Source organism: Solenopsis invicta, chromosome 4, assembly GCF_016802725.1.
Source record: "Solenopsis invicta isolate M01_SB chromosome 4, UNIL_Sinv_3.0, whole genome shotgun sequence".
In the NCBI taxonomy this organism is placed as follows: domain Eukaryota; kingdom Metazoa; phylum Arthropoda; class Insecta; order Hymenoptera; family Formicidae; genus Solenopsis; species Solenopsis invicta.
The window spans coordinates 6,811,677-6,837,321 of NC_052667.1; the positions used below are offsets into that span (position 1 = coordinate 6,811,677).

A 25,645-nucleotide genomic window follows, 5' to 3' on the forward strand; every position below is an offset into this window, starting at 1 on the left:
ATATTATTTTAACATTATTTTAATGATATTCATATAATATCCTAGAAATATTGTAGTGCTTATAGAGATGTTCGAGAAAGTTTTGAAGTAATAGAACCTCCGAATATAAGTATTCTTTCCATCGTAGTAACCGTGGATCGAAAAAAAAAGGAAAAGAAAACGATCACCGAGCGCGGTAAAGTCGACGCGTGGATCCGTGCGCGATTCCGCGCAAAGTCTTGTGCGTAAACCCGTCTAAATCTGCGTTTATTGACATCTGCCGGCGCGAGGAACGCCGACGGCGTTTAAAAATATCTCTCTCGTACCGAGAAGAAACAAGAAGCGAAGGATACGCGCTCGCTTGCGCGACAAAGGGGGGAACAAAGCGGCGGCAGCGGCGGCGGTGGGCTTCGACGATGATGCGCGCGACGACGCTCCTCGGGATCCTCGTCGAGTAAAACTGGTTGTGTTTGTTCAACGACGCGATATATATCGAAACCGAAGTCAAATTGCTTAAAATTGCTGTTATTCAAAAGGCACAACGTAGGGTTCTCTCATTGTCCGATTACGCGAGAATACTGTACGTTCCAATTTTTTTGTTTCTCATATGCGTGGGAGGTTCCTTCTATATTACGCAGAAGCCCTCCTCCCTTGGTAACATTTTTTCCTGTGTTGTTCCAGGCTTTTGAAGAGACGCGAACTTCAGAACACGAAGTGAAACACCTTTGCTACTGAAAGAGCAATATATACATATACATATACATATACATATACATATATATATATATATATATATATATATATCGGAGCGGCCAAACTATTTTACATAACAGTATCTCTTTGTAATTAAAAAGTCTCCGCCAGCTGAATCGGGCGGGAACGAAATTCGCGCGAGTTCCGCACCTGCGTGCACCATATACACAATGTATATAATAATTACAATAATAATGTAATGTAATTACAACGACTCTATTTTAATTTATCCGTATAGTGTTTGCGGGGCGGGGGAGAAATTGCGACGCGAGACGGGTTTACGCGCGCGGCGATCGATTTGCGATTATTCGAATAACGATACCACTAGAATGTATTAATTCATTTATTCCGAAGCGCGTTTTATTACTACGTCGTGTAAGACTGCGTGTAAGTTTTGCAAATGTGTAAATATCTAGCTGATGAATCTGCGGAATCGCGCCCCCCCTCTCCATCCCCTTCAGCCGTCCCGTTCGCCGAGAACATTAAAAGACGTCACCCCTCTCTTTCTCTCTCTCTCTCATTTTCTTCATTATTATTATTATTATTATTATTATTAGTATTATTATTATTTTTAATGCCGATACGCACGTTTCTTTTAACTGCGTTGGAGGATCGCGACGCGGAAGGATCAAAAGGGAAATATGGGAGAAGGGCGGCGAAAGAGCGGAGGCACAGACAGGCAAGTAGATAGAGATAAATAGGTAAGACCGCGAGAGAGAAGAATCCGAAGAAAAGAAAAAAGAACGCCGATACAACGGATCCCCTTCATCGGGATGCAAAAGATCTCGCGCACGTGGCAAACTTGGATCGTAAAAAAAGCGAAAAACACGACGCGGAGAGACGCGGACTCGTCGCTGACGTGAAGTCGATATTAACCCCGGGATGCGTTTCGCGCGGTGTTCAAGGGAGTCTCTTTGAGGGGGGAGAGGGAGTATCTCACAGCGAGAATATCGTCCGGTGTGGGGTGGAGACGGTCACATTCGCGTCCGAGGGGTTGATTCGCGTGAGTAGCGACGGGCCACTCGCGCTACCTGAATCGCGCGAAAAGAGACCGAGGGCCGGAAGGGGCGGGAGAGAGGGTTGTGGAACCAAAGCGGCGCGATCAAGCGTTCGCGCACCGTTCCGCGAGAGATGCAAGCCGAGCGAAATGTAGTGGCTACTACTCGCGCGTATGCGTTTCATTTCACGAGAGAATGAGTCCTCTTTTTCACCTGCAAACTTCCTTTTCGCTCGTCTTCTTCGTCGTTAAGCAAAAATGATCAACGTACGTCGATATCATCATCATCATCATCATCATCATCATCATCATCATCATCATCATCATCATCATCATCATCATCATCATCATCATCATCATCATCATCGTCATACGAATCGTCATCATCGTCATCATCGTCATCATCGTCATCATCGTCATCATCGTCATCATCATCATCATCATCGTCATCATATCATCATCGTCATCATCATCATATCATCATCATATCATCATCATCAACATTATCGTCGTCGTCATTGTCATCATCATCATCATCATCATCATCATCATCATCATCATCATCATATCATCATCATCAACATTATCGTCATCGTCATTGTCATCATCGTCCCTTCGCGCCTGCGATTACATATCGTTCTTCAAAGCGGATGTCGCCGCGAGGAGACTCGACGACGGCGCAGTACCGGAGGCGTCGCGTGAGCGGGTAGGTGGGTACTGCTGTAAAACGGTGTAAAAAATCCAAACCACGGATATAGAGATTCGCGAGATTGAGCTAACGTGATACAAGATGGTGTAGACAAGAGGTCGCGCTGCTTAATCCGCTCGCGCGTCGCTTCCGACGCGTAGACGTCGTCGTCGACGCTCCCGCGTCTTTTCGACGATCGAACGACGAGGAACGGAGACAAAGAGATCTCGCGAAGAGATCCCGGGTAACCCTGCGTCGCGACGTTACGCCCTCGCGAGTCACGGTGTGGGGAAGTCGGCTCGGAGGGGACGTCACGACGTTTCGACCTCCTCGTCGTTCCTATTCCTCCTCCTCTTCTTTTTCTTCTTCTTCTTCTCGTCAGCCTCTTCTCTTCCTTCTTCTTGTTCCGTTCGTGTCGCGCTCTCGCGCCTTCTCCTTTCCGGACGGCACGACAAATGAAAGATTCCAATCTTCGAAAGCCGCGGATCCGGTGGATCGGCCATCGGCAAGAAGTGGCACACACTTTCGACTCCGAAACCGATGGATCTCGCGTCGCAATCGCAGTCTCTTGGTGTACCTCGTACGGACGCTCGTCTCTCTAACTGGCGACGTGCCTCTCTTTCTCTCTCTTGCTCTCTCTGCCTCTCTCCCTCTCTCCCAACGGTCGTGGCTCGTTTTAAAGACGATTTAAAGGCAACTCGTTGGAGGAATGTTATTTATACAACTATAAGGCTGTCGATGGAGAGCACACGCGAGGTGCCCGCCCGGCCACTACTCCGCGCGAGCAGGGTGAGCGGCTAACGGTGAGTGATCATCGTCGTCGACGATGCTGCTGCTGCTGCTGCTACTGCTGCTGCTGCTGCTCCTGCTCCTGCTGTGGCTGGTGCGGAGGAGCGATTTGCGGCGCACGGACGGCGGCGGTGGCGGCGATAGCGACGATGGTAGCTGCTGCGGCGGCGGCGGCGACGACGACGATGGCGATCAGACGTCCGCGGTTCTCGAAGTGATGCTCATCGATCGGCTGTGTATGACGACGCGGTGACCGTTCTTCGTGACGTAGCCGTCGCTCTCCACGAGCACCTGGGTCTGCCGGACGCACAGATCGATGTCCGGATCGTCGCTCTCCTCGCTTGGCCCGCCAAGACGCTGCTGCTTGTGCTTCCGCCAGGCGTTCTGTATGAGACGGGCGCAATACTCCTCGCGTTGCCGCCATAGAGTGGACGAGACCGGCTCGTAACCGGCCTCGTCGGGCCGGGCCTGGACCTCGCCCAGATCGCCCGTCTCTTCGATCGGATTGCCCTTCCGCGCGAAAAAGTCCTTAGTGAGGGCATCGAGAATATCCACGCAAAACATAAGGTCTCCCTTACATATGGGGATATCCATCGACACGATCTTGTATTTGTTGGGCTTGTGTATCTGCAACGGGGGCTCCAATACGTCCAAGAAGTCCGACAGTTGGTCGTATCTGATGTATTGCGTGCCGTCCGGATCGAACTGCTGCCAAATCTCGTAGTACATGTCGTAGTCGTCGTCCGTCAGACCCTCCTGCACGTCCTCGGTGGCCTGCGAGTAATTCTCGAGGATCACAGCGATGTACATGTTAATGACGATTAGGAAGCTGATCACGAGATACGAGAGCAGGTATGCGATCCCGATTGTCGAGGATCCACAGTTGCCCGGGTAGCCGATCTCGTTGTTTGGCTCCTGGCAGTCCTCCTCGTTTATTATACCGTCGAGAACACTGTCCCAACCGGCCGAGGTTGACATCTGCAATGTAGATAATAAGTCGAAGAGACAATTTTAAGTAATACTTAAAAAAAAAACAAATCCTTGCTTACGCTTCAAATTACGTAATATACTACCTTCGTTATTCGTAGAGGAAAGAAGGGAGTCGTGAGATACTGTGATATTTTGCGTTAAAATCTAAGAGCAATGGTTAAAATTACCTCATTACAATTTATTTAAACATTGTAAGTCGGTTATTCTCGTTAGTGTTCATTGTGTTTCCGTAAAAGCAGAATTTCAGTTTTGCAGATGGTAATCTTTACAGGTATATACTCTTTACGTAATTTTGAGAAGTTAGATATTAATTTTTTAACTTTAGTCTAGTTTGAATAAAGCTTTGAATGTGGCTTTCAAATAATGTAACTGAATTTAATGTGTGACGTATATGTGTATGAATTTGATATGTAAAGTTATATTATGTACGGAAGAGGGTCGCAAGTATTTGCATTACAAGCGTTAGAATCGCTCTTGAGACTTTATAATCTCATAGTGGACATTGCATAATTGTTTACTAGCAGCAAAGAAATTATTAAAAAAAATCATGGTTTTTTTCGAATAAAATATATTTTATAAACTGTTCATAAAATCTTGTTTTGTGGTATTATTTTATTATGTATGATCTATGAAGGATCTTTGAATTGTGATATTTTATAATTAAAAGTGCTTTTTATGACATTAGTATGCCTCTCCTATTTCACAAACGTTTTTCCCTCTCTTCAGTCAATTGTAAATAATGTATGCCCAATAAATTTTTATTTATAGGATCATTCATAAAACTCTATAACTAACAAATTGATGTTCATAAGAATTGTAACGTATTTCCCGAGTTATTTTAAAAAAACAAAATGGTATTCCACTACCTCCATCTCTCCTCTAAGATTTTACAAAAAAATCAGGAAATATATTTTATAATATAAAAATAATATGAATATGTAAAAATATAAAGTATAAATTAAAATCGATATAGTCTAATCACCTGAAATAGCAGTATCATTGACTGCCCGAATGTCTTGAAATTGTACACGTCATCCAGTCCGCTCTTGTCTTTGACGTGCATGAAGAAAGACATTCCGAATATCGCAAAGATAAACATCACCAAAAACAGCAGTAGGCAAATGTTGAAGAGGGCTGGCAACGACATCGCCAGGGCGAAGAGAAGGGTTCGGATACCCTTGGCACCTTTCACGAGTCGAAGCACACGACCGACTTTTGCCACTCTCACTACACGAAGCAAAGTCGGTGACACGAAATATTTCTCAATAATGTCGCTGAGCACCAGACCTGTCGGAATAAAAATTTACATTTCAACGAACTTTGGACTCGAATTAACATCAAGGACAAAGCGAGGGTGCGATGATTTCGCTTATGCACAGAAGTGATATAATTCATTCATAGTTCATGAAAGTCTCGTGCATCGTTGGGCTAATGAGTTTGGAATCATGCGTTTGGATCATCTAATTACGTAGCTATTGTTACATGGCTAGTGTAGCTAGTAAAGTAGAGGGTGCGATTCGTAAAGAGACGCAGGATGTTTTAAATATTACGTTTCTATATAAATTGTTCAGACTTGTTTTTGCAAGCTATTTACGTGGTACAAAAACTGATATCTAAAAAGTCTTGTCTTTCTTTTCTTAAAAAAAGAAATAAATCCAAGTGAGATACAAATGTTTATATTTGAATAAGTTCGTTTGCCGCTTCAAGAAAATTATGTGCATTATCTATGAATTCTATCGAAAATGTTAAATTGTTAAAAAATTCATGCGCATCCTAAGAACTTAGATACTAGTTCTTTTCCTTCGGCCACTCTTGTAAAATCATAAAAAGCATATATGGAAATTAAATGAAATATCAAATCTCACTCTATTGTATCTCACTCTAATCTAATTAAAATTATGCTGTGCCTTGTAAAAGATGATTTTGAATATATCAAAAATTTCACACTACTGTAAGAAAATATAGATATCTCTAAATATAGATAGAATCTATAAATCGATCTATATATTCTGATAATAAGAGCGAAATCCTAAAATCTATTTTATACAGACCCGATCTTACCCGGCACTTCGATTAATGATTGTCGCAATATCGATTAGTTGTCGAATGTCCCGCGCAAAGCGTTACATTGCGATATAATTACGTACATTTGTTTTATTGATGTAAAATAATAGATATTAATCGTAATCATTAATTCTGAAAAATTGCTTCATATTACTTTTATCACAATTCTCATTCAAGAAACGATAACAAAGTGACGCTTTACATGGCAATTCGACTCTGGACACCAATAACATTGACAGGACAGTAGGGTTGTGACGGGATAGGATTGGCACAATGGGTAATTTCAACATCAATGTAAGGCTACATAACGTAATGATATCCATCAGTCGTTGAGACACGAGCGAAACGTTAGGCCTGTCCACTTGTTCGAGAAAAAGATAGATTTTGCGTGCATTAAAAGTATAGCTGAGAAATATGACGGCGTAGCATGCTGATTTGTCCTCACTCGTGAAATATGTACGATACTAGTCTAAGAGTATGTACTGGAGGCGAAGATAATATCATTCTCCTGAGAATCAAGCAGCGAGAGAGAGGAAGCTAACAGGCCCTGCTCATTTTTTCATATTTCGCTCTCGTTTCGCTTGGGTCATACGACTGCAGCAACCATTACGTTACATTACCTAATATTGACAATATAACAACAACAAAATCAAAGAGATTCCATGGCTCCTTGAAGTAGTGGTAGCGAAGAGCGAAGATCTTCATGAGACACTCGCTGGTGAATATCACAATGAATATCATGTTGAGATAGTCCAGAACTTTGCTGAACGTATCGCTCTGCTGATAATGGTCCAACGTCATCGTGAGCATGTTCAGCCCGATGAACAGCATGATTATCATATCGAACTTTTTGTCCGTCACTATTTCGAACACTATTGCCTGCGGCCGCCACTGCAAATAATCGAAGAAGAAAACGTTAAGTGTTAATTTTTTATTATTATACAACATTAAGTATTGTATTTAATAGAAAAGTATTTCTTAATTAATTTTATTATATTATATATATCAAAATTAATGATCTCTGATTTGTAAGTGCTTAAAATTAATTAATAGTACCACGCAATCAGTGATTATATTCGCTTAGTTAAATTTATCCTTTATTATTTATTTTAATTACAGAGATTAGTTGCTATTGACGAATTAATTGTTTACACAATTTTTAACTGTTGCAACATTTTTACGAAAATATACAACTTCGTGTTCTTGAATTATCAACATCACGCAATTTCGCTTATTTCAGAATTGAAAATTTTAGAATAAAATAAAGACAATAGAATATTTTAATTTATGTTAATACACTTTTCAAGTTAAATACACGCTGTCTTCTTTCGAATAAATATTAAGTGCAACAATTTTTTTTAAATGACATAATTAAAATTAACATTTAAAGTTTTTAGTCAAAAGAGGATTAAACAATTCGCGAACGTCGAGTTAAATTTTATTATTAAAATACATCGCAAGGTGCAACATATACTCAAATTAGAATTCAAGTAACGTCCATTAAACTTTTAAAATGTACTCATCGTGCGGAATTAATCGTTGGATGACGTTAATGAGAGTTCATAAAACGAAACGTGAAACGTAGAGTAAAAGCAGGTAATATGGAATAGGGGCTTATTTTTTTTTTTAAAGAAAATCATTGCATTCAGGTGACAATCGCTAGAAGTTGTTGCTGTTAATGTATAATATACTATAAGGACAAAGAGGCTTCTGACACAATTGACTTTTTTTTATATAAATACTCATCTATTATTATCCTGAAGATATCACTGTATTGTCTTAATCATATTTCTCCACAAGCTCAAAATAAATTCTTTTATTATATTGTGTAGACACTTTCAGTGTCGGATGAATAATGTTACGCCGTTTTACTGTGATTCTTAACTTCTTTATTGACACAGGAACATTTTATTCATCGTATTAAGACGTGCAGATAATATTAAATATTTCAAGAACAAAAGAATATGGAATATCTTTTTTTTTTTACTTCTTACAAAAAATAAATTAGTTTCATAAATTTTCCATATTCTAAATTTATTTGTAATTCACGTGCAATACTTTTTAGTTTTTGCAAATTATTATTTTAAATGTTATTTTATAGTTTTTAAAGCTCGGAGAAAAACCATCTTTATCCAGTTTTTCCGCGGTTCGTGCATTTTCTCGGTTATAAGTAAATTTTTCCAAAAATTTACCTTGTAAAAAGGTAAATAAAATTCACTTTGTAGCTAAAATTTACCTACGTAAGTGAATTTTTCCAATAAATTTCTCTTTGCAAAAAAAATCAAGACAATCCGCGGAGAAATTGCAAAGTTCCAGATTTTTTCTGAGCTTTTAACACTATATGTTATTTTATTTTCTATATAACATTGTACAGTAAAAATCTCAAATAGAACAAGTCAAAGTGATCCGTGATTGATCAAAAAAAGTGACTTTTAACAATCATTCATTTTTAGAACCATTTTGATATCATGATTTTTCGTTCCCCTTAGAATATGAACTGTAATATGAATATGTTTAACTATACTCTGATCAATTTATATAAATAAACAAGTTTGCACTTTGTTGTATTATTTATCACTGTTTCTGCAAATTAAATTTGCGCTTTTCATATATTACATCCCATTTTTTAGATCCTTTCTTTCTCACGTTTTTTACTTTTCTGTTAATTCTAAAGTTAGATTTAAATTTTGAAAATTCATTAACTGGATATTATAGCTGACACGTTTCTTAAGAGCTCTGTATAAATTAAAAATTCTAATATAATATAAATTTATATCGGAGTAAATGTGTTAATTTAGAAACAAGTATTTTTTCATATTACTCGCCCTTACCTTACCTAGACAGAAAAAAAGCAAGTTAAAAAATTAAAATATTTAGTTTGATACGATCAATCAAACATTGATTCAACAATTAGTATATGCATAATAAAAAGAAAGTGTAGTCTATGAATTCATGTCAAACACTCAAACCTTTTACCCAAGAATGAACTAAATAGGTTAGCTTTTCAACGAACCTTTGTTTTCAACAATCCTTAATGAAACGCGAGAAAACGAAATGTTTGGTATACTTGATATATTTTGTTCTATAAAGTTTCAATGTTAGAAACGCAGAAATCAACAATTCTTAGTACACAGTAAAAAGAAAGTGTAGTCTATGAATTCATGTCAAACACTCGAACTTTTCGACCAGGAATTAACTAAATAGGTTAGCTTTTCGACGAACTTTTGTTCTCAATGATCCTCGATGAAACGCAAGGGATGAAATGTTTGGTTATACGTATTTTGTTCTATAAAAGTTTCAATGTTAGAAACCGTAGGAACCAACATAACACGATCGCTCAGTGTGCGGCCTTTGGATTTGTTTACGTACGGCGCGCGGCGTAACAGCGCGCGACGCACCGTGGTACATACATACACACTCAAAGGTTACCACGCTGCCATTCGCGCGCCGACGCTCGGGCGAGCAGGCAGGCACTGTAGGTGGCAGCGGCGGCGACGGCGACGGCGTCGCGTCTCGTTACCCTCGAAACGCGATCGCGACGACAGGTACGGCGAAACTCAAAACGCGATTGTTCTCTAGCTACGAATGCGTAACGAGTATCAATTGCGCGATCATTTTACTCCCGGAGCGACTTCTACGCGTATGCAGTCGACGGCTTCGTATCGAGGTAGATACTTCGCGGGGGGGTTTGTTTACTTGTTAGGTTAGCAAGGGGGGACGCGTTAGAGTGGTATGCGCATCGGATCGAGTGAGTCGGGCAATGAATAAGCCGTTGGTTTTTTTACACAAGAAATTCTTTTTAATTAGCGGTCCAATTCTCTTAATGTCGTATCAGTAAGCGATTTCTTTTTTTACGGAAAGAACTGACAATAAATTTCACTTTCATGCATTAATTTGACTCGCGTCGTGCGAAGCCCGTGAAGTTGTCAACTTCACTTTCTCGAAAAGTGACGAAGTTAACGGCTATTCGTGAGTCGCCACGGATGCAGAACGGAGCGGCCGACAGTCGAGCGGCGACGGCACGCGTTCAATTGATATATTATTGATATATTAAGCCCCGATTGATCCTGTATCTATAATTTACAAACTACGTATCGGTAAGTTCGTCGTTTGAGTATCGGCGCATTCGTTGCGACGTGTGCCTCGTGTCTTATTCGATCGAGACTGATCTCGTCGACAGAGCGGCGGAGCCACGCGTTTTCCAAATGTCGCGTTCCGCGGATATATATATTCGTCTCTGTCTCGAGTTTATTCGCTCAAGTTACAATAAGCGGCGTAAGTAATTGCCCTGAAATACGATCATGTGCCCGCTTGTTATTCGAGGCGCGGGGCGCCTGCGAAAGTGGGTCTGGGAGCAGCAGCAGTAGCGTAGGTGCAACGTCGTCGTCGCGGCCGGTGCCGCCTGAAGTTGGCCGCGAGATCTTTGATACGCTTTGCTGGCCCGAGTTTCGCCATTTTGTCCGCGTGAATTCGCGAGTGCCAATCGCTGTTTCGTTTGGTCTATTCTCGCCGAGTCAAAATGCATCGAGGTACGTACGTCGCGCGAGCGTCGTGACCGATGTACGTGTGCGCGAATCCCGACAAGAGATTTTCGCGAGTAGTGGTGTGCTGAAAAGGACGGAGCAACGACGAGACGAGAGGAGGAGGAGCAGCAGCAGGCTGGGTCCGGTGAAATTTACGTGAGTACAATTTTTAAATGTAATAAAAACGATGTCACTTGTCGAGAACGTCAGATTTTATATGCAATTGTTTATGTGAAATTAATTACGAGTTTTTTTTTCGCGCGGTTGGAAAATTTATTTAAATTAATTACATCGCCATTTATCAGCAAATTTTAGCGGAAAGAATATTAGAAGAATGATTAGATACGTGTGATTAACTGGCCACAATCGTTTCCATTGTCTACGTTGAGAGAAAAGAAATGATCGCATTACCATATAATTTAACAATAATACATCGTAGTCATTTTCGGTGTCAATTACACATTTATAGATGTTTTAATCATGCAAATTATTATTAAAAAAATAGTCACATAATTCACTGTAGTTGTGACTGCATTTACTACGTAGAAATATTTACTTTATCTTTTCTATCCACACAAAAAAAAATTTTATGTTCAAGCAAATATATTTTAATATCATTTCCTTGATTTAAATAAATATTAACAACTATAAAATAATTCATTTTCAAACTTAGGAAATATTTTTTTAAATGAAGGAAATGTTAAAATAAGTAAATATATTTATTTAAATATAAAAAATTCTTTTTTCACAGTGAATATTTTAATATTTTATCGTTTTAATTAATAACATTTTGTGGTAGTTAGAACAAAACGTAAAATTATTATTAGTACATAGAAGAATATTATTATCAAATTACTAATCATATTCTCATATATAAGTGGTAGTAATAACTAAAAAAAAAAATAGAGCTTTTACTCATAACTATTTTACCATGCGATTATACACTGAGAGAAAAAAATGATTGCATTACTCTAATTTAATTATAATTCATAGTCATTTTCGTACAACCTTGCATACAACTATGTATTTATAGTTGTTTTAACCATGCAAATTATAAATATTATTATTACGTAAGTAGCAAAGTAGATGTCAAAATATAATTATATTCATTATAATTGTGATTGCATTTATCATATAAAAATGTTTATTTTATTTTTACCGTCTATATTTTGATATTTTACTGTATTAATATTCGAAATTATTATAATTTATAATAAAATTTTGTCATATCAACATGAAATTATTATTGCTAATATTATAGCAGTATTAACTATAAAAAATGGCCCTCTTGGCTATAATTATTTTACCATGCAATTATAGTTGCAAATACTAAAACTTACAGTGTATAATTTAAATTCAAAACTCGATATTTGAACAACAGTAGTAAACATAATTGATACACACTTAAATTTATTATAAAAAATATAAAAGAATCAACAAAAAAGAGATGTACACTTATAGTTTTTTTACTGTATAACTCACCCTCGGTCGAGGAATAGCTTTCAGAGGCTTCTTATTGCCCATTTTCTTCATGGCATTGTAATATTTCTTCTGATCTTCCGTCATGAACATTTCAAGGGATCCGCCGGCTTTTTTCTTTTGCTCGTTAAAGTTGTCGATGATAACTCCGATAAACAGATTGAGGGTAAAAAACGATCCAAATATAATGAAAAACACGAAGTAGAGATACATGTAAATGTTCGTTTCACGAATCGGTTGCTTATTGATCTGTAAACGATTAAATGACATGTTACAACGTGTACATTGATAAAAAAATAAAAGAAGTAAAGCAGAAGCTGCGAATAGGAGTTGCTGTACTTGCCTCTCTAGAGTCGATCGCGTCGTTCATGATTTGGATCCAGCCTTTGAAAGTCGCCACTTGGAATAGGCACAGGTACGCTTTCCCGACGTGGTCGAAATTCATCGGCGAATTTTCCCACGTGTAATTCTCGGTGTTGCAAGCGTTACGATCCGGTATTATCTCGTAGCTGAGCGTCGTCTTGTTCGCGTCGACACACTGTAGCAGAAGTAAAATTATATGGATTTATGATTTTTTTTATCCTTTTAATGGATACGCATAGAAAAATATTGATTTTATTGCTGACAAAAAGCGTTTACTCAATTTACTTTTATCTTCTCGTAAGTAACGATTCTTAATAATTATCTTAAAATGTACTCATCATAAATTTTAGAAAAGTTTATTAACATATGCTAAAAAAAATTTATACTCTTTTGGAGAATATTATAAAATTGTATCGAAGAAAAATCGGAATAATAAGCAAATTGAATTTTGGGCTTAATATTCTAAATTGGAGAAATAATTTAATAGGATTTCAGAATATATTTTGAATTAATTTTATGCTTATGATTTAATATTAAATTATGAAATATTTGAAATAATATGTATAAGTAATATTTATTTAATTCAAATGTATTGTATTTTTTGTGTGTACATAGAAGTTCATTTTAAGTAAATATCATTTATTTCAAGTAAATGATAAATTATTGCATAGAAAATATTCTTTGCAAAGATAAAAGATCATTAAAAGAAGAAAACAAAAAAAAAAGAGTAATCGCTTTTCCTAGCAGAAGAATGACATTTTTCTGAGTGTCTTTTTAATACTTGGAAAGCGAGGTCGTCTCTCTTAAAAATTCCCGGATGAACCGCGCGAATTGTTTAAAGAATAATGAGTTTCACTTATCTTTGAAAACAATCAAGATTATCAATTTCTATAAATTTGCATATTGAAAAGTATATTTACCTTAAAGTATTTGCCAGCAAACAGCTGCACCCCCATGATAGCGAATATAAGCCAGAAAATAAGGCATACCAGCAATACGTTGAAGATGGATGGAATGGCTTGGACCAAGGCATTAACGACTACCTATGAGAGACGAAATTCGATTAGCTGCGATATCGGATTCTTAACATTTCTCTAATAATTTTTGCATCTATGCGTTTATATAAATATATATATGCGATTGTGTCACGCGCTATACGTGTTATGTGCGTGTCAAGACTAAAAACGCGAAAAATTTATTTATTTTATAAAAACAGACCTGATAGAGCTATTTTTAAATAAAACAAATTATGTGTATAGGTTTTCTCTAAAGAGATTTATAAATATTAAAGATTCATTCATAATTTTGAAATTAAACATTATTCTAGTAATACTTTAAAGCATGATACGATCTATTCATTAAAAATATATCATAATTTTCTCATAAAATAATATTTGCCAGAAATTTAATATCATTGCAAATAGAATAAAAAAAATTTGATCGCGAGTAATATTTACATTGCGTTCCTCTGTGCAATAACTTTATTCTGTGCTGTATAATACTTTTACTTTATACAAGCGCTTTTACCCCGATTGATACAATTAAAATATAACATATGACTATTATAAGCAGATGTCTATAAATAAACTAAAATTTGAATACAGAAATACTTTCCGATTCTCCATTTACATACACACCGAAAGATCCTTTTTTATTACATTGATAGAAAAATAACATTTATTAATTTTGTTAAATAACGTTCTCTAATGCACGGGATAATTATGCAAGAGATAACTAAATTAGACGTAAGTTTCGTTAGTGTGTATGTAATTTAAGTGGGAAGTTACAATATACACTCTAAATTTTTAGGCGTGAAATGTGTCACTCATTGCTGGAGTGAATAGATCGCTCCATTTGGAATGATTTTTCACTCCTTGCAATAAAGTGAACTCAATCTTACAAGAGCGAAACTTTAGTCCGATAAAAAAAAAATTATTATCAAATTTACAATTATATTTTCATATATATATAAGAAAGAGTATAAAATCTTTTTGAAAGAATTTGATAATTCTTAAACAGACTTGCTTTCATAAATAAATTTGTTTCTCACATGAAGAATTTCTTCGTGCAAGCAAGTTATGTTTGCTTAAGATTATCGAATTCTTTCGAAATAATTTTATATTGTAGGTTATATGTGAGAATATGATTGTTGATTTAATAATTTTTTTTCTGTGTAAGAATGAGTTTTTCAAGTGACTCTCGGTTAAAGTGACTCTTCGCTTCCTAAGAGTGAAAAATTCACCTCAAACTGCTTCACTCCCTCCTCGAAATGAAAATTCACTCCTGTTCGACTGGCGCAACTTTCACAATCGCTAGAAGTGACATTTCACTCGTTTGAAGTAAACTCCCACAAGTTTAGAGTGTATAATTGATTAAATGTAACTGTGACTCTGATTGATCATGGATCAAGTGATGATACGCGCATCGTGTAATTTAATATCTACAAACTCCATACTCGGGTGTACTAAAGACAGTAGCCACAGGCAAGATCAACATGTAAAGCAAGCGCAAGTTGCAGCACGAACGAAAGGCTGACGAAAGCAGGCAAGCATTCAGTCTTCACGTCTACTAAGCAATCCAGTTGCAAATATACTACGTCTAAGCAATTTATATACAGAATATCCCACAAACGGTGTATATAGAGTAGCGCGGGCTCTCATTTAGGCATAACAACTCGATTGGGTGTTTCCTTACCCTAAATTAAAAATCGATAAAGAAAGATATTTACTTAAGCAGCTCGTCGAACATCGAACATTAATAAGCCAATTTGTACAGCTTGTATATTATTCGATATAAAAAAAAATCCTTATCTTTGTAATTTCGCTTGAGGAATTATTACTGCGAGGAATTGTAATTGGGAATTGTTATTGTTACATAATTTCGTTCGGTTGTTATACCTTTTTGTCAATAAAAGAGTACTCGTCATTGAAAAAAGGTAAACAAACTGAAAGAATTTATAACGAGTGAATATTTATAATGACGAGAAGTCTTCACGCATCTTCGACGATGCACAACTGCCAGATGTCTCGGATGAGAAATTTCTATTGGAAAAAATCTAGTTTCTTTTTCCCGCAAAAGAATTTAGTGCCTTTTTTCCTCTCTCTCAGGACATTCGGTATATAACGTTTGAAAAAAGAAGAGGAGCAACTTAGAATTCTAGATAACTTACGCGATCCGCTTGATTAATATGTTCCCCAGAATTACCTGCGCGCGAATCGTTTGCCGAAGAAGAGTCACCCTCTTTTACTCACGCGCGAATACGAAAATCGAGGAGGTTCTGGGAAACATATAAATCCCGTAAATTCGGAAACAATCGCATCCTGCTACCTTCGTGGTCTCGTGCAAAAGCAAAAAACGCAATGAAACAAAATATTGAGCGCCCCGAGGAGCGCTTTGCAGCGAGCTACTGTAAAATATAATATAGAAGAAGTGTCAGGGCGTGGGCATGACAGTAATCACTACAACCCAGTGTCTCAGCGACCTTGTGTTGCGAGTAGTATGTGATACAAGTATGAGTATTTGCGAGGAGATTCGCGTATTCGTTCGCGATCATCGTAAAGGGCGAACCTTCGCTGCGCATTATGAGGGATGAATAAGAGTATTCTTTGTGTACTCATATCGCACATTTGAGCAAGTATTGTGTATAATAACGTTTATTAATATAAAGCATATATATTGGAGAAATGCATTTAGAAATTCGGTTTGATTTAATTTAATCCCGAATGCGATATGAATAGAGATTTATGTGGTGGCTGGTATTCTTGTTTGTGTATGTCGAGCTTCTAGAACGTAATCGTGTAACGCTATCGCACGCACTATTATCAGGCTCGTGATGTACAAAGTCAGATATACGCGATGTTCGTTCCCATTGCGATCTTCACGTCTTCACGACCCTCCGGTCCAATATTTTTTTCGCGCTGTTTCCCTAATCCAACTGCGTCACTGGTACCTGATAGTGTGTTCGAAAGAATTTTTGGCTTCTAAAAATCTGAAAAAACTCTGATACACTCTTCCAACATTCTAGAAACTGTTTGACCCGAAACGTTTTTCACTTTTTTGTACGCGTCCGAATTGGAAGCGGAATAATTAAAAATTGAAAATTGCGTCTTCAAGTCCACGGTTGGATCACGGAGGATCAAAATGTACTTTTAACTCGCGAAGATAGGATGGTTCAGCTCGCGTATCAGTGACAATGTACAGATGAAATAAGCGCGTGTCTCTATATGATGCGTGTTTCCCGATCAGTGTAGTGTCGGTCGATTGTGGACGAGTTATATCTACGCGCTGCTTCGCGCATTCGCATTTCTAAGCTCTGCCGTGCATTCGCGACTGCCTCTATTTTAGCATGTCCCCGTGCAACAGGAAGAAAATGTTTCCATCGATTCCAAATCGACGATCTTGCGGTTTTTCAAGAGTCGCTATTGCCGAAGATTTTCCACATTTTTTTATCTCTAAATTATATTTATTTTTACACGAAACTATTTTTTTATATAAAGATTTACAGACTATTATTTCGATAAAGAATGTCATTTTATATTTGCGTTTGCATTATACGTGAATGCATGATTAATAATATCGATTCTATAAATCATGTACGTTCGAAAAAAAATATTCGAAAATAGAATCAGAATTAAATACAGTAACGCATATTTGAAAAATCAAGTATTTAACTTGTATATATTAAGAAATGCAGATCTGTTTGGCTTTCAATCTACATTAACATGATAATTGACAACAATGCAGGCTCTTGAAAAACGTCGAATTTCGTGGAAGAAAAAGGAAACGATGACGATTTTCGAGTAATAGTTCATATAATTTGAGAATTATTGTTCCTAATGCGAGAATTTAATCAGATGATGTAAATACTTATCGATATCGTTTACATGAGAAATAAAAATGATAGCGACATAATAATTTCTAAATGATTATAAGTTAAGATCAATTTGTAATAGCTTGATTGAGTTGAGGTAACGCATCATGAAAAGAAAATCACACAGTTTTAATTGGCGAGCTTTTTCTCCAACCTTCAAAAAAAAAATATTAGAAACCTTTTCCTAATTCTTACTCAGAGATCTAACACATTTTTTAATTTTTGCAAAAGTTATATAAATGCAATTATTGTTTCGGAACTTGCGTTTCAGTCTTAAATAATTAAAATAAGTTTAACGTTAGCTCTTTTAGATGCTTTTTAAGATGCTTTTTGATGTAATTACTTTTTATCTAAAAAAAAAGATAATGTATCTTCCATTTCCATGGTATGTTTTTAACCCTAGCTCGCCATACCAGGTACGACGTATCTTATGCGATTTTTTTATATTGCTGTAACTTTTTTTTAGTAACACAATTTGAAGACTTAGATTGAGGTGCAAAAAAATTATCCACAGATACGATAAGCCTGTAAAAATATTTGTTTTTGCATTATTTCCAAAAGTACACGAAAGTTTGAAAGGGGTACCTGTTGTACCCCCGCGTGGCTGATAAGTTTCTAACTTTCTGGATATCTCTCTATTTTTTATTAAACATATGTTTATTGGGTTCCAAATAGTATAAAACTAAATGCATGAAATTATAGAATTAAAAAAGTTACTTTAGTGTAATATTTTTTGCACATTAACTCGCGCGAACTGAAAATTCCGTACTCTCTTCGAGTCCTGTGCTTCTCAGTTTTATATATACAATAATAATATTTATTTATTACAACTCTTTATCTATCATTTTATATTGTTCAAATAATAGAATTCTACTCACTAGTTGTGAAATTATGATTGCTAATTTTTCAAAAATATCGCTTTTCGATACTTCAAGTAATTGAACTTTTTGAAGGGATTCATATCGTACTATTTTTTTTTTAATTAGTCCAAAGGGTCAACTCCACCGATTATTTTTGCTTCAAGTTTAAATTAAAAAATTTTACATAATTTGAATTAAAAAATGTACTTTCTGTTCAGAGATATAGCGTAAATTACAGGATTCCACAGACGATGTGGCGGGGGAGGTAACCAAAAATAACAGTGGCGATCTAGGGTTAATAACTTTTATAACGCGCAACAGATTGCGATGTATCTTGTGCTTTAAGTAAATCAAACTCAAATAAAGTAAAATTTGTTTACAACCATAAGCAGATGTTCGTATAAAAGAACATTCTTCCTGACATTCCCTCGATCGGAAAATATCGTTATTGACGGGGATTGTAGGAATAAGAAACGCTGTTACACTCCCCGGTATCGAAGGGATTAAACATAGGGGATCGACTCTGCCGTCTTCTCCACGGCAGACGTAGAGCAAGCGACAAGGTCTGCTGAGACGGTGGGCTACATACCCGCATCCCCTGCATTCTAGACATCGCCCTGAGCGGCCTTAGGGCCCTTAGGGTCCGCATTGTTTTGAAGGCTTGAATCCCGCCAGCGCCAGCGAGCGACGCTACGAAGTTAATGAGCGATACCTGCGAGCGAGAAACGAGAGCGAATCACAGCGAGAGGTAGACAGACGTGTGAGGGATTAACTTGATCAATTCCGACGATTCACGGACGTTGGGATAAGGCTGGGTCGAAAAAGAGAGGGCGGGGGAGGGAGGGAGGAATTCAAAGACAGACGAAATCGACGTATCACTGCACGTTCCTTCGACTCCTCGACGGATCAAGACATTTGGATATCTGTACAAAGATGAAATTCGAGGGGCTGTCGAGAGCCTCGACATTTCTCTATCTAAAGATATATATAATATATATATATGTATACTCATATGTACATTATTGTATCACTTTTCTACAAGTACCGTTACTTTTCGAAGATCCGTGAAAAAAAAAAATAACTGAGAACGTGTCATACCGTTCGTTCAGCAGACAATTAACACGGAGCTGTGAAAACGGCTTTCTCTTGCACTTTTACATCTCGTTTCGCATCTTGTGCACGCTTCTAATATCGACAAGGAAATTTATAGATCAGATTTTGCAAAGTTCATGAATAATATTTGGCATTCAAATTATATACGCGTTTTTATTAATAGCGATTTAAATTACTATGGAACGTATCCATAAAATAAATCTCGAACTTCCAGAAGATGTCGCAAAGTGCATCCACAATTGCTGCATACGCGTAAATTAAAGTCTATTCATTTGCTCGATTTGATAGCCGCAGAAAAGATTTCGTAACGGTACTTGCAGAGCAGAGAACACATTACATTAATATAATACGACAATTATATAAACAAGGGAGATAGAGGCAATAGATTCCAGGTACGACACATACAGCAATTAACAGTAATCAGGAGATGTACACTGTGTGTATGTGGCATATATACTTTTACATGTGTACGTGGAGAGATACATATGTATTCATATATAGACACACACACACACGCAATCAGAAACAGAGATAGATAGAACGACAAAACAGCTCGGTAGGGATTATCGTTATACGAGCAAGTACTATCGGCTGCATCCTGAAACAGACGAAAAGGTTTGTCATACGTGCGATCGCGACGCATCACGCGAGTCCCATTGCGATTTATGCGCGACGCGAATGTATCATTCAGATCTGTGTTCTATAACGTGCTCACTGCCACGCCGCATTCGACGGGCGGCAAGAGCATCGATTAAAGGGATACATATCTTCTCGATGCTGAAAAATTACTGATTTTTGGGAATTCTTTTGGAAAGGATAATAAATTTGAATTTTTTTTTTTTTATTGATTATTAGTGTGTAAAAAAAATTTGTTAAAACTGTTTTGACTCTAACTGGAACTGCCATCTCAAACCATTCCTCCAATCTTAACGCTCTAGAATTCTGTAAAATTTTGAATGAAAATAAGAAAAATGATTACGATGAGCCTCTAGAATTTAGATTGTGTCGTTCAAGTCGAATTTCAAAATTTTGTAAAAATTGAAAAGCTACAGCATTTAATTTTGTCAACAAATTTTCGACCTTTAAAAATTGTTTATAAAAAATTGTTATAATAAAAAATTTAAAAAAAAAATGGCTTGACAGATCATAGAGAATTGCGTTGTACACAAGTGATAACTTGTTTTATAAAAGAAAGATTGAAAATTATTAAAATTATCGCGCTAAAACTTTTGAAAAATATGATTTCGAGAAAAACGCGTTTAAAATTTGACAAAGAAAAATCATATGAATAATTACAATTTTGGGCAACTTTTCATTTTTTTCCATATTCTCTCGACACCATGAGGAACGATTAAAGATAAAAAAAATAGACTTTTTTGAAAGTTGAGGACGTATGTATTAAATTTTTCAATTACTTGTCGACGAATGGAAAAGTATAGGTACTCGCGATGAAACGTCGCGACACGCTCCAAGAAAGATATCGATAAACATATTACATGTTGCGCGCGTGACATCACACGCGCGCGCACATCCACACACACATCACATACGTACGAGGAAGTTTTTACACTACACAAAAAGCATATTTATATAATATATATATGTATATCATATATAGATATTTGGTACTTTACACAACGATCATTGGTACCAAGAGACTGTTAGAAAAGGCGTATACATAGGCGACTTTAGCTAGTAATATACGACAATGACCCCAGGTGCAGACACCAAGTAGAGACGCCAGTGTATCTCTGCACAACGGTATAAGCACACCATAGTACACCGTAATGCACCGTAATACAAAGCTACTCCCGCCGTAGCCGTTCTTCCCGCTTAGCCCCTTAAGATTTCCGTTCAATCTTTTTCACCTCGTATACCCATTTACCACACGAATATTTCAAAAGCCGAAGCCTCGTACCTCGTCCAACGGATCGATATCGTACTCTATCTAAATCGCTGAATCGACAGTCGATCGGAATCGAGCCGAAATAAAGAAATCCAACTTGTTTTAAGGGATCGTTGATTTTCGCTTTGAATCAAGCGCGCTTTTAGCAGATTGGGAAGTAAATTTTCTTTTAAATACGACTTTTACAATAATTACAGCGGTACAAATAAATTTATTTAACAAAAATTGATTTGAAAGAAGAAGTAGACGGGCGTAGATGCACGAATGTAGAAATCTTATATCGGGAGCAAATAATTTTCTCTATTAATGTTGCTAATCGGCATGAGTCGACCGCTTAAAACCTCCGATTCTGTAAAACGACTTGGACGCGCCTCGACTCGTTCCCGATCACCGACATTGTCACTACTTTGAGAGGAAGAAAGAGAGACAGAGAGAAAGGAACAATCCATGCATAACCGGCAGTCCCTCGTCAGTCGGAGGTCCGCGCGGTGGACAAATTAAACGTGCTGTCGTGATAACGTGATCGATCCGTTAGCTCCGTACGATCCATCAAACGTCGCTCGTTGCGATAACAGGCCGATATCAGGCTTTCTTTGCATTAATTGTTCGCTTTTAAGTCCTCGTCGACGACCGATGACTTACTCTCATGCCCTCCCACCGTGAGACTGCTCGTAAAGGCCTCAAGGCCCTCAGTGTTCTCATGGAACGGAAGGCCGGGATGTCAGCTGCGCCGGCCCAGATAGCGCCCAAGTTGATCAGCGATAGCTAGTTTCATCAAATATTCATCAGACGGGACATAATATGCGTCAGTTCTTACAATAATACTTATAAATGGCGATCGATTAAGAGAAATCCACCGGAAGTTTCGACGCTCGGCTCCCACATTGCTTCGCACGTCGGCATTAGTTGTTCAAAGGTTGAAAGAGGAGGAAGAAAAAAGAAAGGGGACGGGGGGATAAAATGTAAGAACGAGAGAGATCTTCTCTTCTCGCGCGGCGAAACTTCGGAAAAATCATCCGTGCGTCGCGACTCTGACTTACAATTTTGTCCAAGGCACTCGATTATTTGTCATTGCATTGTTTAACATCTTTCACAAGTATTTAAATTCCTGCTCTCGAAGCACGGATGGATACGCTTTTATGCAATTTCGTGTCGTGGATGACTTCGACTCGTTTTCAAGATCAGATGACGCTCTATCGATAAGACCGTGATACATCATACATTACGATTCTTCGAAGCAAATAATCGAATCGCGTGCGAAGTCATTCGGGAATGACAAGACCCTCTCGTGTGAGTTGTCAAGTGTGCAATCGAGATTTTAATTTCGCTCGTTCAAGGCTTCATTGAAAATCTTGGTCAAACATTGAATCGTCAATTTTTAGTAATCAAGCGACTACTCAATTGCACACGTTGCACAAAATCAAACATTTCTGATATAATCGGGGTCAGGTAATATCGGGAGAGACAAGAAGAGACACGTGACTTACCATGACGATGATAAAATCGAGCCAGCACCAGGCGTTCGTGAAATACTTTTTAAATCCTAGAGCCAGCCACTTGATCAACATCTCGATGAAGAAGATCACAGTGAATATTCGGTCCATGTAATACAATATGTCTTGCAGGACAGGTCGTTGTTGAAGATGAACGTCCTCCAAAGCCTGTAAGTCATCCGGTTTCGCTCGTTTGATCGCCCTTCGTAGATATATACTTTAGATTTATGAAAAGATAACAATCTTACCAAGGCCAAGCTACTTAGAAGGATCATGGTGATGACGGCAGTCTCGAAGTATTTGTTCTCGATCAGCCGGAAGGTCTTGAATCTCAAGTTCGCCCAGCCCTGCCAGAACGGGGCGTCGTCGTCGCCGGCCAAAAATGGAAATTTTTTGTAGCAATTTTCTGGACAACAATCGGCCGGGTAACTCGATTGAATGGGATCTTCGTCCGCGTGTATTATCTCGATGTCGAGCTCTTCCCTTTCTTCACCCTCGTCTTCTACGTCTTCTGCAAGTGATAGAAGTTCAGTTATCTGCACTGTTAAGCTTGAAACGCTTGACGGTAAAAATTTTCTTCTAATCTACAATCTGTGGTTTGTCGATTTCTTCTTCTAAATTTTCGAGTAATTCTGTAAAACTAAATGAACTGTCGAGCCTACCTTCCTCCTGTTCCAAATCTTCTTTACTGGCGTCTTTCTTCTCCTCGCCGTTTAACGAATCCATGCTGCCTTTGTGACTCTCGTCCTTAAATGCGCGATTTTTGTGACTGCCATACGATTTGTTACTGTTAAAAGAACGTTCGGGTAAGGCACGCTCTTTACGATGTTACCTGAGCATTTGATGAAAGATTTAACCAACCTGATAGTGTCGTCTTCGTTCTGATTAATATAATCGTTGTCCAGTCTATAATCGTGATGGTTTATTGAATTCGCGATAACCTTCGTGTTGTTCATGCACAGCTTGCTTCTCTTCAGTTTGTTCTTCAGATCTCCTTCGGAAGGAAAATCAAATTCGATATATTAATCACTACGCGATATCATTTCTTTTTGGACTTTAATTAACAATGAAAAACATAAAAGTTGCAAGAGAAAAGAATTTGTTTATTTAAAAAAATTTTTATATTTAATTTTTTGATTTTTAGTTAATTGTTTTGAAGGAAATTTATAATTTTCAGCGACAATTTTTCAAAAATTATTTTAAACGAATATTTTGTATCACTTCACGAAGAATAAGATGCAGTTTATACAATACTTCTGTCAGCTAAAGGTGCTAATTATATAATAGAAAGGATTATTATTATTATTATTATTATTATTATCAACGAAGAATTGTGCTTTCGTTATTTTCGATACGCTTACCATGAATAGTAAATTCCATCCCGTCGCCAATAGCAACTTCAAGCTGATTAAGCTCTTTAGCGCTCTTCTTGTCTCTGTATGCGTCCAACTCGCCATCTGCAAGATCTAGGTCCCCATCGCGATCAATCCCATCTGCACAGTCATACAAAATCTCTAACCCGCCCTTACTAGGAAATTCGTATCGGAAAACAAATCGGAACGCGCTGAAAGTCATACGGAATGCTGGAACGGATAAAAATCCGTTCGCCGTATGCACAGGCCAATCTTACACACGCACACACAGGCACACCACACGCACACGTGCGCGATTGTTTTCCGTCGCGAATCCCAACACGTCGAATTGAGGAATCAGATCAAATTAGTAACGTGATCATGTTGTTTGCATGCAATCGTATATGGTGTCATTTATGTCCAGTGATATCATCGGTGGTGACCCGATCCGGTTCGAGACGGTGTGTCAACGATTTACAATGTGGGTGCTTTTACTTGCGTGCGATACTTGCTGCATTGACATATTAATTTTATTAACGATAGTCTTGAAACGTCTAAGCTCATCGGAATAAAAATCTAAATTGTTTTATGAACAATCACTTAAAATATCACATTTTAAAGATACGAGAAAGATATTTAAAAACTGCTTGTATAATTCAATATTTGTTAAACAGATTTTGTACAAGAATATGTAGATATATGTATCCCTAGTAGCACATGATATCGAACGAATATTGTGATATTTCACAAATATACGCACGATATCACGATATTGTACGAATGTTCGTACGATATCTAGAATATTCTAGAATATTCATACGATATCTTGTGCCGTTAGGGTATAAGGAACTACAATGCTTGTATGTTTCCATTTTTGTACTAAATCGAAGAAGAAATAAATTAACCGAGAATTTTTATCAAGAAAATTTACGGTTTACCATGAATAAAAATGCAGCACGCATCATTCGTTTTCTTTTTTTATACGTGTCTAAACTCTGCTTGATAATGACAAATTCGCATCTTGAACGAACTTCACCATCGAAGTTACGTAGTAAAATGCGTTTCCAAAGTAAAATGCATAGCAACGTATAACTGCCAGGCAGCTAATCAGCGAAATAAAACTTAATTTGCGCTTAATCCCGTGCATAAAATACATTCGAATTGTTTTGATTCGAAAATTTATAAATTCATTTTCGAAAATTGCTAAATGAAAAATGTGATTAAACTCGAACCGGATTAATTGTAATTAATTTGGAGAAAGAACGTTATTACTCGTATTAAATCGTAAATGAAATTACGTCGATTTTAACGGAGCATAATAGCGAACCAAGTAAAATTTAAAGTCTGCATAATAAATTGAATGTACCAGTCGCGACATATTTATATACATACATGTACATTGTTGCAATAAATTAATACAATGAAA

The 25,645-nt window shown here is 37.3% G+C and overlaps 1 protein-coding gene across 26 annotated transcripts in view; it reads right to left on the reverse strand.

Annotated features, from left to right (window-relative positions):
* Nucleotides 1–2,783: 2,783 nt before the first annotated feature.
* Nucleotides 2,784–25,645, reverse strand: part of LOC105196252 (sodium channel protein para) — a 52,896-nt gene continuing 30,034 nt past the window's right edge. For 14 of the 26 annotated variants that reach the window (XM_039448625.1, XM_039448606.1, XM_039448623.1 and 11 more), the window contains 12 exons: nucleotides 24,229–24,360; nucleotides 23,729–23,861; nucleotides 23,530–23,654; nucleotides 23,116–23,378; nucleotides 22,862–23,035; nucleotides 18,945–19,067; nucleotides 13,546–13,668; nucleotides 12,606–12,800; nucleotides 12,266–12,511; nucleotides 6,881–7,151; nucleotides 5,179–5,483; nucleotides 2,784–4,184 (listed from right to left, as the gene is read on the reverse strand). In XM_039448625.1, coding sequence (XP_039304559.1) covers nucleotides 3,399–4,184; nucleotides 5,179–5,483; nucleotides 6,881–7,151; nucleotides 12,266–12,511; nucleotides 12,606–12,800; nucleotides 13,546–13,668; nucleotides 18,945–19,067; nucleotides 22,862–23,035; nucleotides 23,116–23,378; nucleotides 23,530–23,654; nucleotides 23,729–23,861; nucleotides 24,229–24,360 — 2,876 coding nt within the window. In that variant the 3' untranslated portion in view covers nucleotides 2,784–3,398. Of the gene's footprint in view, nucleotides 4,185–5,178; nucleotides 5,484–6,880; nucleotides 7,152–12,265; nucleotides 12,512–12,605; nucleotides 12,801–13,545; nucleotides 13,669–18,944; nucleotides 19,068–22,016; nucleotides 22,140–22,861; nucleotides 23,036–23,115; nucleotides 23,379–23,529; nucleotides 23,655–23,728; nucleotides 23,862–24,228; nucleotides 24,361–25,645 lie in introns of all 26 variants that reach the window. The other 12 variants (XM_039448626.1, XM_039448618.1, XM_039448616.1 and 9 more) reach the window with 4 other exon arrangements.